General features: G+C 61.9%; 2 protein-coding genes across 5 annotated transcripts in view; both read right to left on the bottom strand.

The window, feature by feature from the left end:
• Positions 1–10,464, bottom strand: part of CPNE9 (copine family member 9) — a 43,916-nt gene extending 33,452 nt beyond the window's left edge. For both annotated transcript variants that reach the window (XM_037904654.2, XM_037904655.2), the window contains exons 1-2: positions 10,264–10,464; positions 1,263–1,303 (exon numbers count right to left, since the gene is read on the bottom strand). In XM_037904654.2, the coding sequence (XP_037760582.1) occupies positions 1,263–1,303; positions 10,264–10,340 (118 nt within the window). In that variant the 5' untranslated portion in view covers positions 10,341–10,464. The remainder of the gene's footprint in view (positions 1–1,262; positions 1,304–10,263) is intronic.
• A 708-nt stretch (positions 10,465–11,172) lies between these two features.
• MTMR14 (myotubularin related protein 14) overlaps positions 11,173–15,621 on the bottom strand; it is a 53,765-nt gene continuing 49,316 nt past the window's right edge. For all 3 annotated transcript variants that reach the window (XM_043551062.1, XM_037904650.2, XM_037904652.2), the window contains one exon: positions 11,173–11,532. In XM_043551062.1, coding sequence (XP_043406997.1) covers positions 11,352–11,532 — 181 coding nt within the window. In that variant the 3' untranslated portion in view covers positions 11,173–11,351. The remainder of the gene's footprint in view (positions 11,533–15,621) is intronic.

Below are 15,621 nucleotides of genomic sequence, written 5' to 3'. Positions count from 1 at the left end.
AAGGGAAGTGCCCTGATAGCGGATGCGCTGTCCCGGAGAGGGGCCCTGAACTTCCCCAGGTCACTAGGAAGAGTGACCCTGCTCAGTTCAATCTCGAAGGAGGGAGAGATGTGATGCAGCAGGGAGGGGGGCGGACTGACCTAGGAATGTGGCAGGGGAGTTTCCTGGGACTGTCTGCATTGGTGATGGGATGGCAGGAGGTGACTTCATTGCCTGGGAAGATACCTGAGCCTGTAACCTGAGCTGGGAGGGGGGTCGGGGCCAGGTGATACCTTCTGCCCGGGAATCTGGACAAAGGCTGGAGGAGGAGCAGGGGAGGAGGCTGGGGGAGTCAGCTGGAGGCGGTTTCAGTTTTTGGAGTGGGCTGGGGAAGAGGAGAGAGCCGCAGAGACGGGGTCTAAGCTCCTTGCCCCCCAGAAGGGCCTGACTAAGGGGTCCGGTTTGTGCCCGCAAGCTCTGGTCTGGACTGTGTTCCTGTCGTCTCTAATAAACCTTCTGTTCTACTGGCCGGCCGAGAGTCACGGTGAGTCGCAGGAAGTGGGGGTGCAGGGCCCTGACCTCCCCAATTTCCGTGACATCACCACCCACACTGCACATGTGCACACCCCCCACTGCACGCACATACCTTGCACATCACACTACATGCATACACACAGACATACTTTGTGCACCACACTTATACACATTAACCTTGCTCGCCGGGGCACCCCTTGCTCACCCCACGTACACATTAACCTTGCTCATCCCCACACTGCACTCTCCCCGTGCCCCTGCACACACTGTGCATGTCCCTTGTGCACCACACCAAGCATACACGCTGCACGCACGCCCCCATGCATCCCTTCACACACACACACACACACAGGACAACCCCACCCTGGACATGCAGCTCACCACGCATACACACTGCACGCACGCACACCCATGCCCCCTGCACTGCTCGCACTCACGCTGCACTCCCTCCCCAACCTCCTTCTCACAATCAGCTTCTGCCACGAGGCCTAGTGCTCGTCTCCGCTGACGGGGCCCGCCGGTCTGCGCAGCTGCCACCACCCCCGCTCCCTTGCCCCGGACAGGTTTGTCTCGGTCCCGGCTGTGCAGCTTGACGCAATCACACACCCCTGCCACCGCGCAGCACCAGGCAGAGCCCGCAGGAACCAGCTGCCCAGGCCTTGCTGCCCCCTCAGGACGTTGCCCGCCTGCCCTGCCAGGGACTTCGCCCTGAGGCCGGTCCCCTAGCGAGCTCCACTCCCCACACGTACCAGGGTCAGACTTGGAGAAGGTGTCCACGTCCAGCAAGTTCCTGGGGAGACAGACAGATGGACATGAGCCAGGCAGGAAGCTCGTCCAGCAATGGGAGAAGTGGGGGAATCGGGGTCTACGAACTACTGCAGAACCTGCAGCCCCCGAGCATTGGGCCCCAGCCCAGCCGCCCTCCCCGCTCCCAGCCCAGGCCAGGCCTCCCCTCCCCTCCAGAGCCGCTGGAGTCCATCCGCATCAAACCCGCAAGCGAGAACAGGACAGGTCAGTGGAATCTGCACCCAGGAACAGGCAGCCTCTCTGGAGCTCAGACACGGGGTCCCTGGGCTGTGGGGGAGGGCGTTGGGGGCTGGGAGAGGAGGCCAGTGTCTGTGTGTGGTGGGGGACCCACCCCGCCCCTCAGTATAACCTCTCCTCGTTGCCATGGCAGCTTTGCAGTGGCACAAACAGTAACTAAAATTAATACTTCTGTTAACAGCTGGTCCCTGCAGCCCAGCCCTCCTGGACACGTCCACTGGGGAGTCCAGCCCGGCAAGGGGCTGGAGCACCCCTGGGCGGTGTGGGGGCACAGAGGGGACTCAGTGGGGCAGGCAAAGTCACAGGCAGCCAGGGGACGGTTACTAGCTGGGGCTGCCCTGACCCTGCAGCCCCAGCGCTGGCTGTTTAGGCTCCTGTACTTGCCCTGGGGTCCTGTCTCTGCTTGTATCTCCCCTTGGGGCCTCTGGGTGAAGCGTTTGCTCTGTGCAGTGCGGGGAGGAAACGCAGCTGTTCCCTGTGCCCGGAGGGCTCCAGGTGTGCCCAGGCACGGGGAGCCCAGCCCTCAGCTCCCCGTCAGCCACCACCCTCCGAGGCGGCTCTTCAAACAAACAGAATCATCCACACGTTATAAACCATGGCAAGAAACCAGCATGGCTGTGGCCACGGTGCACTCCCAGCAGGGGGCGCTGTGGGGGCGGGGCAGGGCACTGGCTGTGGGGGCGGGGCAGGGTGCTGGCTGGGGGGGGGAGCCCCCAGCAGGGGCGACTGTGGGGGGGGCAGGGCAGGGGGTGGCTCTGGGGGGCTCCCAGCAGGGCACTGGCTGTAGGGCGGGGCAAGGTGCTGGCTGGGGGGGGAGCCCCCAGCAGGGGGGACTGTGGGGGGGGCAGGGCAGGGGGTGGCTCTGGGGGGTTCCCAGCAGGGGGTGCTGTGGGGGCGGGGCAAGGTGCTGGCTGGGGGGGGGGAGCTCCCAGCAGGGAGGACTGTGGGGGGGCAGGGCAGGGGAAGGCTCTGGGGGGAGCTCCTAGCAGGGGGCGCTGTGGGGGGCAGGGCAGAGGGTGGCTCTGGGGGGCTCCCAGCAGGGGGTGCTGTGGGGGCGGGGCAAGGTGCTGGCTGGGGGGGGAGCTCCCAGCAGGGGGGACTGTGGGGGGGCAGGGGAGAGGGTGGCTCTGGAGGGCTCCCAGCAAGGGGTGTTGTGGGGGGCAGGGCAGGGGGTGGCTCTGGGGGGCTCCCAGCAGGGGGCGCCGTGGGGACGGGACAGGGCACTGGCTGTGGGGGCAGGGCAAGGTGATGGCTGGGGGGAAGCTCCCAGCAAGGGGCGCTGTGGGGGGGGCAGGGCAGGGGAAGGCTCTGGGGGGGCTCCCAGCAGGGGGCGCTGTGGGGGCAGGGCAGGGGGCTGGTTGGGGGGGGAGCTCCCAGCAGGGGGTGTTGTGGGGGGGCAGGGCAGGGGGTGGCTCTGGAGGGCTCCCAGCAAGGGGCGTTGTGGGGGGCAGGGCAGGGGCTGGCTCTGGGGGGCTCCCAGCAGGGGGCACCGTGGGGACGGGACAGGGCACTGGCTGTGGGGGCGGGGCAAGGTGCTGGCTGGGGGGAAGCTCCCAGCAAGGGGCGCTGTGGGGGGGCAGGGCAGGGGAAGGCTCTGGGGGGGCTCCCAGCAGGGGGTGCTGTGGGGGGGCAGGGCAGGGGGTGGCTCTGGGGGGCTCCCAGTAGGGGGCGCTGTGGGGGGGCAGGGCAGGGGAAGGCTCTGGGGGGCTCCCAGCAGGGGGCGCTGTGGGGGGGCAGGGCAGGGGAAGGCTCTGGGGGGGCTCCCAGCAGGGGGCGCTGTGGTGGGGCAAGGCAGGGGGTGGCTCTGGGGGGCTCCCAGCAGGGGGCGCTGTGGGGCAGGGCAGGGCACTGGCTGTGGGGGCGGGGCAGGGGGTGGCTCTGGGGGGCTCCCAGCAGGGGGCGCTGTGGGGCGGGGCAGGGCACTGGCTGTGGGGGCGGGGCAGGGGGTGGCTCGGGGGGGGGGCTCCCAGCAGGGGGCGCTGTGGGGGGGCAGGGCAGGGGGCTGGCTGGGGGGAGCTCCCGGCTTCCCCAGCCCCGGGGTTTCATTCTTTCCCAGCAAGCCCACGCCAGGCAGCTGCAGAGCCGCAAGGGACCCGCGTTACCTGCCACAGCCAGCGAACCCGTCCCTTTGGGCTCCTTTTTATGCCTTCAACATAAACATCAGGCATCAGAGCTTCACGGCTGGTGGGTGCCGGCTCCCAGGCCGCAGCCCCAGGCCAGAGCCCGCGGGGAAGGGAGGAGTCTGGGACCCACCTGTGTGCAGGGGGCAGGTGCTGGTGCCAGGGGCTGGGGCGGTTCGATTGCTCAGCCCCTGCGGGAGCACGACTCCGCCAGACGCAGCTCGCAGGACGCAGGCGGCCCCGCTGAGGGATGCTATCTCCGGCCCGGCCGGGGGTCCTGCGGGCCGCGCTGACTCTGGCTGGGGACTGGGGACTCTACCCCGTAACAGGCACGAGCAGCTGAGTGGGAACAGCCCCCCTGGGTGCAGTGCCAGGGATGCTCCCGGGTAGGGTGACCATATCTCCCCAAAAGGAAAACAGGACATTGCACCCCCCCCCGCCCCACAGAGCTGGCCTCCCCACTTGCCCAAGCCCTCCTCCTCAAGAGAGGCTGGGGTCGCCGCTCACTCCAGCCCTGGCTGCCCCCCTGCACCGGGCTGGGGTCGCCGCTCACTCCAGCCCTGCCTGCCCCCCTGCACCGGGCTGGGGTCGCCGCTCACTCCAGCCCTGGCTGCCCCCCTGCACCGGGCTGGGGTCGCCGCTCACTCCAGCCCTGCCTGCCCCCCTGCACCGGGCTGGGGTCGCCGCTCACTCCAGCCCTGCCTGCCCCCCTGCGCCGGGCTGGGGTCGCCGCTCATTCCAGCCCTGCCTGCCCCCCTGCGCCGGGCTGGGGTCGCCGCTCACTCCAGCCCTGGCTGCCCCCCTGCACCGGGCTGGGGTCGCCGCTCACTCCAGCCCTGCCTGCCCCCCTGCACCGGGCTGGGGTCGCCGCTCACTCCAGCCCTGCCTGCCCCCCTGCACTGGGCTGGGGTTGCTGCTCGGCCCCCCCATGTTCCTTTGCACCGCACCACACATTTTTGACAAAAGTGGACATTTGTCCCATTTGCTCTTGCAAACTGATCTAGTCGGCAAGAACAAACGGGACCAACACCCACTTTTGCCAAAAAAGTTGGGACAGGGCTTAAAAAAGGGACTGTCCTGGCCAAAACGAGACGTATGGTCACTCTACCCCCGGGAGCCCTGGGGGGCGCCAAGGCCGAGGGTGCAGAGCAGGGAGAGGCCTTGCACCCACATCCCGGGTCTGGGCCCCGTTGCTGGGCGCTGCACACACAGCGAAGGTCCCTGCCCTGAAGAGCTCCCAACACACAGTGTGTGTAAGAGGAGGAAAGGGGGGATCACGGGGCTACAGGGGTTAGCACCAGGCCCAGCTGAGTGACAGGGCCCAGGGACTCCAGGGACATGGGTTTCTGTTGTCAGTCACCAGCTGAGGGGCCATCGCTGGCCAGCCTCAGGGCCCTGTTTCTCGTGGGGCTCGCTGCAGGGCGGGGCTTGAGGAGGGCTGTGCAGGTGAGCCCGGGGGGCCGACCCACAGGGACGCGAGCCGGTGCTGGGAAGCAGGTGCTTGGAGAGCAGCAGGGCCGTGCAGGGAGGGGGCTGCACTGGCATGGCTCTGCGAGAAGCAGGCTCCCGCTGGCAGAGCGCGCTCTGGGGGGAGGCAGGGTCGGCAAGCTGAATGGGGTGAGGAAGAAACAGCGTCTCTGGCCCAGACGGTGATCGAACGTGACAGGCAGCCCGTTTACTAGCGCACTTGGTGATGGCTGAGCGGCCGTTGCACCCCGGCGCGGGAGTGTCCGCAACGGAGAGATGGGCCGGGGGAGGCACAGTGAGAAGAAAAGAGACTTAGCACGGTCTGAGCAGCCTGACTGAGTGAGCGGGTGCCAGGGGCTGCTCCCCCAACCCCCTGAAACAGCAGCCGCCGCCGCACTTTGATCATTCCTGGCTGCGTAGAGTTTGACGCTGAAAAGCACCAAAGGCTGCTATCAAATCCTCCGAGCTCTCTCCTGCGCCCCATGACACCTGCTCTCACCAGGGATGGGAGACACCCCAGCCCGAGGCTGGTGGCACATTCAGAGCAGGGCTCTGCCCTGCCTGGTTCCAGGCCAGGGTCCCGGGGGTCTGAGTCCCCCACCCTCCTGGGCCTGCCCAGGAACTCAGCCAGAACAGAGGGTTTCCTCCACTCTTCCCCACCTCCGCTGGGAACACGGCCCAGGCCAGTGGAGCAGGACCCAAGGGTGTGTAACACTCTGCTGGGCAGAGCCACACAAGGGAAGATTGTTCGGCTGGAGAAGGAGCCCTTTTGGCCTGGGTTCCAGCTCACTAGAGACCCTCAGACCAGCTGCCAGCCCCATGCCAGGCATGGAGGCTGTAAAACACTAAGGGTCCCTGGCCCATCCCAGCACAGACACGCCCAGGCCCCTCCCTGCAACACTTCCAAAATTCTCACTGTTCCTTCATATTTGTTTGCAACAGGGCCTCCAAACGGGCGCGTCCCGGATCAGTCTGAGGACGGACGGGCAGGTGAGGGAAAGGGGAGTTCTGCACAAGTCACCTGGATTTGCCAGGAACAGCTGGGTCTGTCAGAGGGAGGTGGCAAAGGGCGAAGAGGGACCAACCAGATGAGCTCAGGTCACACCCTACACAGGAGGTCATGAGGAAGGAGACACAGAAGCGACAGCTCCAAGGATTGTTACCTGGCCTCCTTCCCGCTCCCCATCCTCAATCCCTATAGGTCTGACATGTCCATGCCCATGGCAGTGAAAGAGCAGACATTTGAGAGCAGGCTTCAAGCTATGGCCACAGAGATGCTGGAGCTGGGGGGGGGGGGGGGGGGGCTGCCTGACCCCCTGGCTTGAAGGGGTTTCCGTCATATCCAGGTTTTGCAGTTTGGTTCAATGGCTCTCAGCCCCCCCGTGCAAACTGTTCCAGCGCCCCACATGGCCATGCAGAGAGGAAAGGGCCCAAAGCCTTTGGAAGCCGGGGCCAGGCCCAGCAGATCCGTTTCCTTAGGGAGGTGATCTGGTGAGGCCCGGGGAAAGCTGAGAAGCTTGGGCGACAGCCTTGAGCTCTCTTGATCCAGAGAGCTCCCCTGGCTGATCAGAGGCAACAACTGCCGACCTCAGAACAGCTGTAAAGAGCAGACACGCCTCCCTTGGGGAGAGGATGCCATTTCTGCATCTCGCCCCCCCAAAGCACAGGGCGATGTGAGAGAGCTATCCCTGCTGATCCGGCCCATGCCCCCGCCTCCAGGGGCGAGAGCTTCCTCGCTGCCCTTCGAGATCAGAGAGTTAGCCCCTGCTCCCGCAGGAAGGGGGTGCGGGTCTCCGTCTGCTCCGAGCCCGTCACAGACCTGGCTCTGCGGCTGCTGGAGGCATAGGAGCAGGCAGCCTCGCCAGCAGCCAGGCGCTTCTCCCCGTCCACGCACCGAAGGCTGCAGCAGCCAGGCACCAGCACCCCTGCAGGCCTACTCCTAACCGGAGCCTCGAGGGGTCGCAATTCTTCAGTTCATTTCCCTGTTTTGGGGCTTCCCCTCGCACCAGTCACGCTGGGATCCCAGGGGTGCACACAGGCCCAGTAACCCCTCAGCCTCCCCTGGCGAGGAGCCGGGCAGACGGTGCCGCTTCCCAGCCCCCTCGTACCTTGGCCCTGCCTCACCAAAGCCCTGGTGAGCACACGGTGCTGTCAGACAGACCCAGCTGAAAACCAGCGATGAACATGAACAGGAGCCAGAGCTCGGGCACCTGGCCCCTGCACAGAGCGGGCGTGTTCCCCAGGACACCCGACGGCTCTGCCCGTGCAAAGGGGTGTGTCCCCTGCCCTCCGGCAGCCCACTCTGCCTCTCTTTGGAGCCAGACAGCCCTGAAAGCGCCTTCTGTCCCATCCAAACCCTGGGCTGGGGTCAGAACCAGGGACGCTCTGGAGACGTGGCAGGAACGTGAGCAAACGCTGCCCCTGGAGCCATGTGCAGCCAGGGACACCGCCCGCTCTTCCGCACGGACCTTCCCCCAGCTCGTTCCCAGGAGACAGCACGGGGGGCCAGGCCTGCCCACAGCAATTCCGGAGCGCAGGGCAGAACAGTCAAGGGGCCCCCAGCCTGCGCGGACGTGGTTAGCCTGGCATTCGGGCGGTGCCCAGCGAGCTGCCGGCTGCACTGCTGGGCGCACTCTTCTGGCACGGCCAGGGCTTCCACCTGCCCGCCCAGCCGCCTTCGCTGCCCTGGTACCACCCCACGGGCCCTAGGAACCTGCGGCCTGCCCGGGGCTCTGGGGCAGCCTGCCACAGACCCGCTGGGTGGGACTCCCAAGCTGCAAGCTAGGGAGCCACTGGGAAGAACCTCAGCTGTTGTCTTTGCCTGGGCCTGAGTCTATGGAGACCTGCCAGGGGAGAGGCACTGGGTGAGAGCGAGTGATGGGGGGGCTTACGGGGCATGGGCCAGCCCTATGCTGGGCAGGCCAGGCTCTTCCCCGAGCAGGACCAGAGGGAACAGTCTCCTACACAGCCCTTGCACCATGGTCCTGCCGACGAAGTCTCACTGAGCGGGGCTGAGGGCTTAGGGTGTCGCTCACACCAGCAAACAGCACGAAAGCTGCATTTACATTGGGGGGTTAAGAGGAAATAATCACTGAAGAGCAAGTTTGCTGCATGTTCGCTCAAACACACTATCCCCTGCACACACAGCAGGCACACGCTCACATACACCCACTCTATGCACACATAGTAGACACACATATGTGCTCACATGCACACACAGCAGGCATGCATGCATGCATTGCACACTCACACGCTCCCCACGTGCACTGGGTGGCTGGGCATTACATGCTCACATGCCATCATACACACGTGCATGATGAACATGCTTTGCACGCTCATATGCTGTTGCACGTGAACACATGATGGACATGTGTTGCATGCTCACATGCCTTCCCATGCACACACACACAATGAGCATGTGTTGCACACTCACACGCTCTCATATACACGCACACACGCTGTGTATGTGTTGCATGCTCACTTGCCGTCGCACTCATTGCACACTCACATGCCATCCCATGCACACACATAATGGACATACGTTGCTCACATGCTGTTGCACACGAACACATGATGGGAATGGACTGCACATTTACATGTCCGATGCACACACATGGCGGGCATGCATTGCACGCCCAGAGTCACATGCATGCACACTCAAATGCTATTGCACATGAACGCATGATGGAGATGCACTGCATGCTCACACGCTGCCCCCCCACATAAACACATGCACGCTCACATGCTGTCCCACACACACACACACACAATGGGCATGTGTTGCACACTCACACGCTGTCCCACACACACACTGGGGACATGCATTGCATGCTCACACACTATCCCCCCCCCACAATGGACGTGTTGCACACTCACACACTGCCCCCCACGATGGGCATGTGCTGCACTCACACGCTGTCCCACGCACACATGATGGGCATGTGTTGCACGCTCACACACTGTCCCCCCCAATGGACATGAATTGTACGCTCAGATGTTGTCCCACACACACACAATGGCCATGCATTGCATGCTCACACACTGTCTCACACACACACAATGGACATGAGTTGCACGCTCACACACTGTCCCCCACACACAATGGGCATGTATTGCATGTTCACACGCTGTTCCACACACGCACAATGGACATGTGTTGCACACTCACATGCTGTCCCCCCAATGGGCATGCCTTGCACGCACGCACACTGTCCTACACACACAATGGGCATGTGTTGCACACTCACATGCTGTTCTACACACATGATGGGCATATGTTGCACACTCACATGCTGTCTGCCACACGCACAATGGCAATGCATTGCACGCATACATGCTGTCTCCCCTACATATGTTGGTCATGCATTGTATGTTCAAACGCCGTCACACACACGCAATTGACATGTGTTGCATGCTCACATGCTGTCCCCACACACATACGATGGACATGTGTTGCACACTCACACTCTGTCCCCCACACACGATGGGAATGTGTTGCACGCTCACATGCTGTCCCACGCTCACATGACTGGACATGAGTTGCATGCTCAGACATTGTCCCACACACACACGATGGGCATGTGTTGCACACTCAGATGCTGTCTCACACACACATGATGGACAGGCGTCGCTCGCTCACACACTATCCCCCCACACATGATGGACATGCATTGTATGCTCACACACTATCCCCCGCACACAATGAACACGCTCACACATTGTCTCCCACACACACGATGGGCATGCGTTGCACACTCAGACGCTGCCCCCCACACAATGGACACGCGTTGCACGCTCACACATAGGCATGCGTTGCACAATCAGACACTGTCCCCCCCACGAATGGACACACGTTGCCGCTCACACATAGGCATGCGTGCACATCAGACACTATGCCCCCACGCTGGACATGCGTTGCACGCTCACACACTATCCCCCACACGCGACGGGCGTGCGTTGCACGCTCACAGACAGTCTCTCTGGCCAAGGAGCCCGCTCCACGCTGCCCGCCCCGCGCCCCTTCCCCGACGGACCCGCGCCGTGCCGAGGAGGGAAGGTGTGGCTCGGCCCCGGGTCCGGAGGCTCCCGCCCGCGCCCGGCGCTGCCCGCGGCCCCGCACCTGCAGGAGACGGTGAGCTCCAGCTTGGTGGCCGGGACGCTGGCGGGCGCCGGCTCCAGGGCTCCCGGAGACGCCATCCCGCTGCCGGCTCGCTGCGCTCCGGGCGCGCCGCGCTGAGGCAGGCGCGGGGCGGGCTCCACGGGCGGGGAAGCGGCGGCCCCGGGCAGGTCCGTGCGCCGAGCCGGAGCCTCCCGCGGGCGCCCTGCCTCCGCCCCCGCCTGCGTCCGCCCCGCTCGCCCGGCGCAGCGCGTCTGGCCGCGGCCCCCTCCCCGCCCGGCGCAGGGACCGGCCCCGGGGAGCCCGCCGCGCTCCGCAGCGCCCGCGCCCAGTGACGGCTCCACCGGGGCGCCCCCCGGGACCCCACCCCGACCCCAGGCGGCCCAGAACCGGCCCCGGGCAGGGCTGCCCACTCACACCCCGCCCCGGGCACGTGGGCCGCCGGTGGGGGGCAAAGGGCCGGGACCCCGCCCCGGGCACGAGGGGAGGGGCAGGCCCAGGCCCAGGCTGCTGGGGAAGCCGGGGGCAGGAGCAGAACCCCGGCTCTCCTGGCGGGATGGAGGGGCAGCCAGGCCCAAGGTCAGCGAGTGGTGTTGCACGGGACGCACCCCCTGGCCCCACAGTGCCAGCCAGATCGAGCCAGGGGCTACTTACCCCCCACCCCCATTTGCAGCCCTGCCCACGTCCATATGCTCCATGGCACACAGCCCTGCTGCCAGGATCCGGCCTGAGCTCAGCCTAGTGGCCAAGATGGCCTAAGCAGACTCGGGCAAAGATCATCTGCCAGCCAGCCACCAGGCTCAGGCCCCACTCAGACGACAGGGGATGCTAAGCAAACAGAAGCACCCACCACCCAAGGCCCCCCTCTCCCCGACTGCTGCCACGGCCTGAAACCAGAGGCAGGGCAAAGGCAGGGGTGCAGATGCCTTTACTGAAAAGGGCTGTCACAACCAGTCAGGGCTAGCCCGGGGGCAGAGCCCCTGCTGCAGGCCGCAGGACAGGCCCAAGGGGCAGCTCTGCCACTTGCATGTCTTTTAGGTTCCTTCTGCTGCTGGACACACACAGGAGCCAGTCCAAGGTGTACAACGTGTTCAGAGGGTGCTACTGCTTCCTCTCAGTCCAACGCCCCGTGCAAACTGCTCCAGCAGGCCCCCCAGGGCTCCGGCGGGACTGGATGGCACAGCCTTCAGGCCAATGGTGCTGCTGTAGGTGGCTAGGAAAGCAGAGCGCACCTCCTCCAGCCGGGACTCTCGGCCTGCCACTGGCACCAGCCTGCAAGACAGAAGGGGGAGGGGTCAGCAGCAGCCTTCCCTGGAGCTAGCTAGCTAGCCCCAGCTGTACCCCACCGTGGGTACACATCAGCCCTTCCCCCAGCAAGGCAGGAACTCCACAGCCCCCGACCGAGTCTGGCTGCAACCTGCCAGCTAACACCAGACAGCTCCAAGCCAGGTAGTTAGCAGCAGAAAGGTTCTACCTGGGAGAACTAGTTACTAACCAGTCCCTGGCAGCTGGTGCTAGAGTAGGGGATCCGGGCTGGTGTCCTGGCCCCATGCCAGCCTCGTCTCAAGGTTCCAAGCCCCAGCTCTCCAGCACCTGGGCCACAGTGCTGCGTTCTCCCCCGTATGAAGGCAGCAGAACCAGCCCTTCTCTCTGCTTCCCTCCCCCACCCAAACCCCCTCCATCACATCCCTCGTTTTTACAACAGTCCCAGACCTCCCAGCAGACAGCATCACAAACTGTCTCCCTTGGTCCACGCTGGCCTCAGCGGTTGGCTTTGCCGCGGATGGGCCAAGAGCTGGGCCTGCAGCTCCCAGCGTCTGGCAGAGCCTGGGTGTAGCTCCAAGTCTCACCCAGCCACGTTTTGGCCCTTGCCAATACCTCACTTTTTGCTCCTCCTGCCCGCATCTGCGAGGCCCTTAGAAGCAGTTTCTGAGGAAAATGGTACACTTCATTTCTGAGTTCACAGGTCAGATTTGACCCTGGATGCTGGCCAAATTTCAGCCTAAGTGGGTCCCGCATGCAGTTTAAGTGGATACTACTAAGCTTCACTTCCTCTGCAGTGAGCTGCAGTTGGGTGCATTGGGATCCTTCTGGACTGACGATTACAGTGATAGCATTTAGTGATCTTTGGGTATTTCCCACTTCTTCTGCCCCTCTCACCTCCCGTCCTCGTACAGCCAGCTCCGAGCACGGGATAAGCTAGGTTGGATTATGGGAGGTGGGTGAGGGGGTGAAATCCCTGAGGGTTCCAGCCACAATCACTAGAGCGAAGAGATTTTTCACATCTGTTCCACTGAAGCCTGCGCTGTGTCTGCGTCACTCTCCTAGAGCAGGGCCTGGTTCCCCTGAGACCTGCTCTCCTCTCCAGCTGCTCTAGGTACAGTTTCAGGTCGGGGGAGGAGAGAGAAGATAACAGGATATTCCAGATGAGAGTGATTACAGTTCAAAGGCAGCTGTTCTAGGGTTTAGGATTGAAGCAGTCCTTGCTGTGTCTCCATCAATGGAGCCGTGGTTCCCGGAGAGAATAAGACATTCTGCAAAGGTTATGCCAAGGGCAGAGCACAAACCTTCCTCTAGAGACTTCCCTTGATTCTTGCTAGCGCCTGGCTGGCTCTCCCCTGGCACAGTTAGTGAGTGGAAGTGTTAACCACCCACAGCCAACAGCATTCGTCCGGAAACAGCAGCAAGAGGGGAGATCTGGTGGGAGGCTTAAAAACCACCAAGTGATACTGAGGCAGCCAACTAGGCTGCTAGTTACTTTTCTAAAAGCCAAGCAGGAGGGCATGCTGGGAGGCAACACACTTAACAGATACAGAGGAAATACGTTAGCCTGTGGAACTCCGTGGCACAGGATATTAAGGCAACTTCTTAAAATTAAAAAAAAGAATTACATATTTATATGACAAATAAAAGTCTCCTAGTGTTCAGATAGTCAGACTGTCTCATGCAGCACAGAAACAAGGGCACATCTTTGGCTGTGCATCTAGCCTGGTCGTGTATTTACCTCCCAACTTTCAGCTGCTTACCTGCGCAGCTTTACTGCACTGCTTCATATTTAGATTCCCCGTTTATTTCTGAAGGAAAAAAAGGTGGCCTGGTTTCCTTCAACAGAGAGGTCAACTAATGCTTGTTAGTGCTGCAGACTAAGTCACGTACACAGCCACTGAGGAGCAGCCAAAGAGCTGAGGCAGGCTTTCAGCCAGGCCCCCAGGTTTGTCATAATAGAGAGGGTAGGCTTGGATACTGCAGAGATGTTAAAGCTTCACGGGAAGTTTAAACCCCAGCTAAGGGGGCAAGAGGATGCAGGGCATGAGCCAAGACTACGTCCAGGCCAAAACTCCAAACTGGAGCCTTTGTGGTAGAGGCCCACAACAGAGTCTGAGTAACAACTCTTTGGAAAATGTCCTGTCAGCAGAGAGCAAGCCTGCGAAAGCTCAGCCCATCAGGTGCAAGCTCCATACCCAGAGGGAATTAAAATGGAAACTCGTTTGTATCCTGAACTAAGAGACAGCTGCAACTGTTCCCAACAATGGCTGCTACTCAGCAGAGAAGGTAAGGACCTAAACCCCAGATCAGGTTTGGAGAAGTCACCTGGATTACCCCACTTGACCCAGAGGCAGACCATTCCAGGTGGCCAGTCTAGCCCCACCAGGTGGAGGTTAAGTAGGTTACGGGTCTGAAAGCCATGGAAACCCAAGGCAGCTGGACATCAGGGCCACGGTTTCAGTTGTGAGTATTTTGGGGGTAGCGGTGGTTAATCAATTATACAAATCTGAGGAAATAAGCAATTCTCCCTTGTCCATTGCCCTTGGCCTGGCTTGGCCCAGAAGTTACACTCTGAGCACTTCACACGCTCCAGATCCCAGGTGCAGACCTGTCCACTGCAGCAGAGCGACGCTGCAGGACCCACAAGTCACAGCTCTGGAGCTAGTGACTCTTCACACCGAAACCCCAACCAGAGGCAGCACTTCCAGGAGACGGAGCTGTCTTGAGGCCAGACCCCACCTGGGACTTCATGGGGGGCTGCAGCTGAGGCTCACTCTGGTTAGTGCTACCCGTTCCCAGACACTGCAGCGACCCCTAGCCCGGGGGGGAGGGGACGACTCAAAGGACAGACATGAATTAAGTTGTACCTTCAAATGGTCATTCATTGACACTAGGTCTTTCAAGATTTCTCCTCCCACCCCTTCCTGCCTGTCAGTCACATCTCAGAGCCACACAGAGTGCGCCTCGCAAAGGAGGACTTGTCACCACCTTGTGTGGTTGAAGATGCCTTTCTGAGGTCGTGCCCAGCATCCCTCCCAGGGTTTCTGGCAGTGCAGGAAGGTACAGAAGCTGCTGCTGTGGTTCTGGCCTGCAGGACAATAGATGGTCACATTTCATCAAACAGGGCTGGTCGCACGGAGAGTTTGTCTCAAAAGAAACGTGTTTTCCAGGTCTCCAACCCTCCACCTCCCCCCATTTTAGGAGGCTTCCTGAAGCCCTCACTAGCAGCACATTAAAAGGGTGCTAGGAGAGAGCAGCGCAGACGTCTGCAGAACGAGAGCAGTAAAGATTAGCTGACAGTTCAGCGCACACTGCATCCGCCACCGTGCAGTCACTGGATTGACAGTTCAGAGGGAGAGAGAGCAGCTGACATTTTTTAGTTGCAATTAAAATGCATTTCATGCCTTTGAAGGTCCCTCACAAATAACTTGCTGTCTGTGGGGCAAAGCGTTTGCTTCGGCTCAGTTCTATGAAGCGAATGTCAGGTGTTTATCTGGCACTGTGGCTTGCACTGAACCATGCTCCAATATGGCATGAGCAAGTGGACAGCTGTAAGTCAAGCCGAGGGTGGAGGGAAGGAAGGAAGGGGAAAAAAAGCAGCAGCTCAAATGTTTTGGAGGGTCTGGAATCCTTGAGTGCAGGGACTGGACTAGACGACCTCTCAAGGTCCCTTCCAGCTCTAGGATTCTAAAACATGGTAGAGATAAAGGGTCTCTCTACACAGCAAAGAAAAACCCACGGCTGGCCTGTGCCAGCCGACTCCGGCTGTTTCACTGCTGTGTCGATTTCCAGGCTCGGGCCGGAGTCCAGAAATCCACATAGCAGCGAAACAGCCCTGAGAGTCCAAGCCAGCTGGGTACTTCTTTGCTGGTTGGACATACCCGGAGAGGCTAAGTGGGATCCAGGGAAAGAAACAGGCCTGACTCATTCCTCCCATTCCCCCTCAGTGTTACATGGCAGAACTGCAACCTCTCTCCCAACTTGTGCCCAAACGGTGCAATCGCTCCAATGAAGAGCCCAGGATTCCTTTCCCTGCCTCAAGGCTGGGCACAGTTCACGTATAACTAAGCAAGCCTGGTAGTGCGTATGCCGTGG

Source organism: Chelonia mydas, chromosome 7, assembly GCF_015237465.2.
Source record: "Chelonia mydas isolate rCheMyd1 chromosome 7, rCheMyd1.pri.v2, whole genome shotgun sequence".
Taxonomy (NCBI): domain Eukaryota; kingdom Metazoa; phylum Chordata; order Testudines; family Cheloniidae; genus Chelonia; species Chelonia mydas.
The sequence above is the reverse complement of the archived record's forward strand: the minus strand, read 5'-3'. Positions and strand labels throughout refer to the sequence as shown.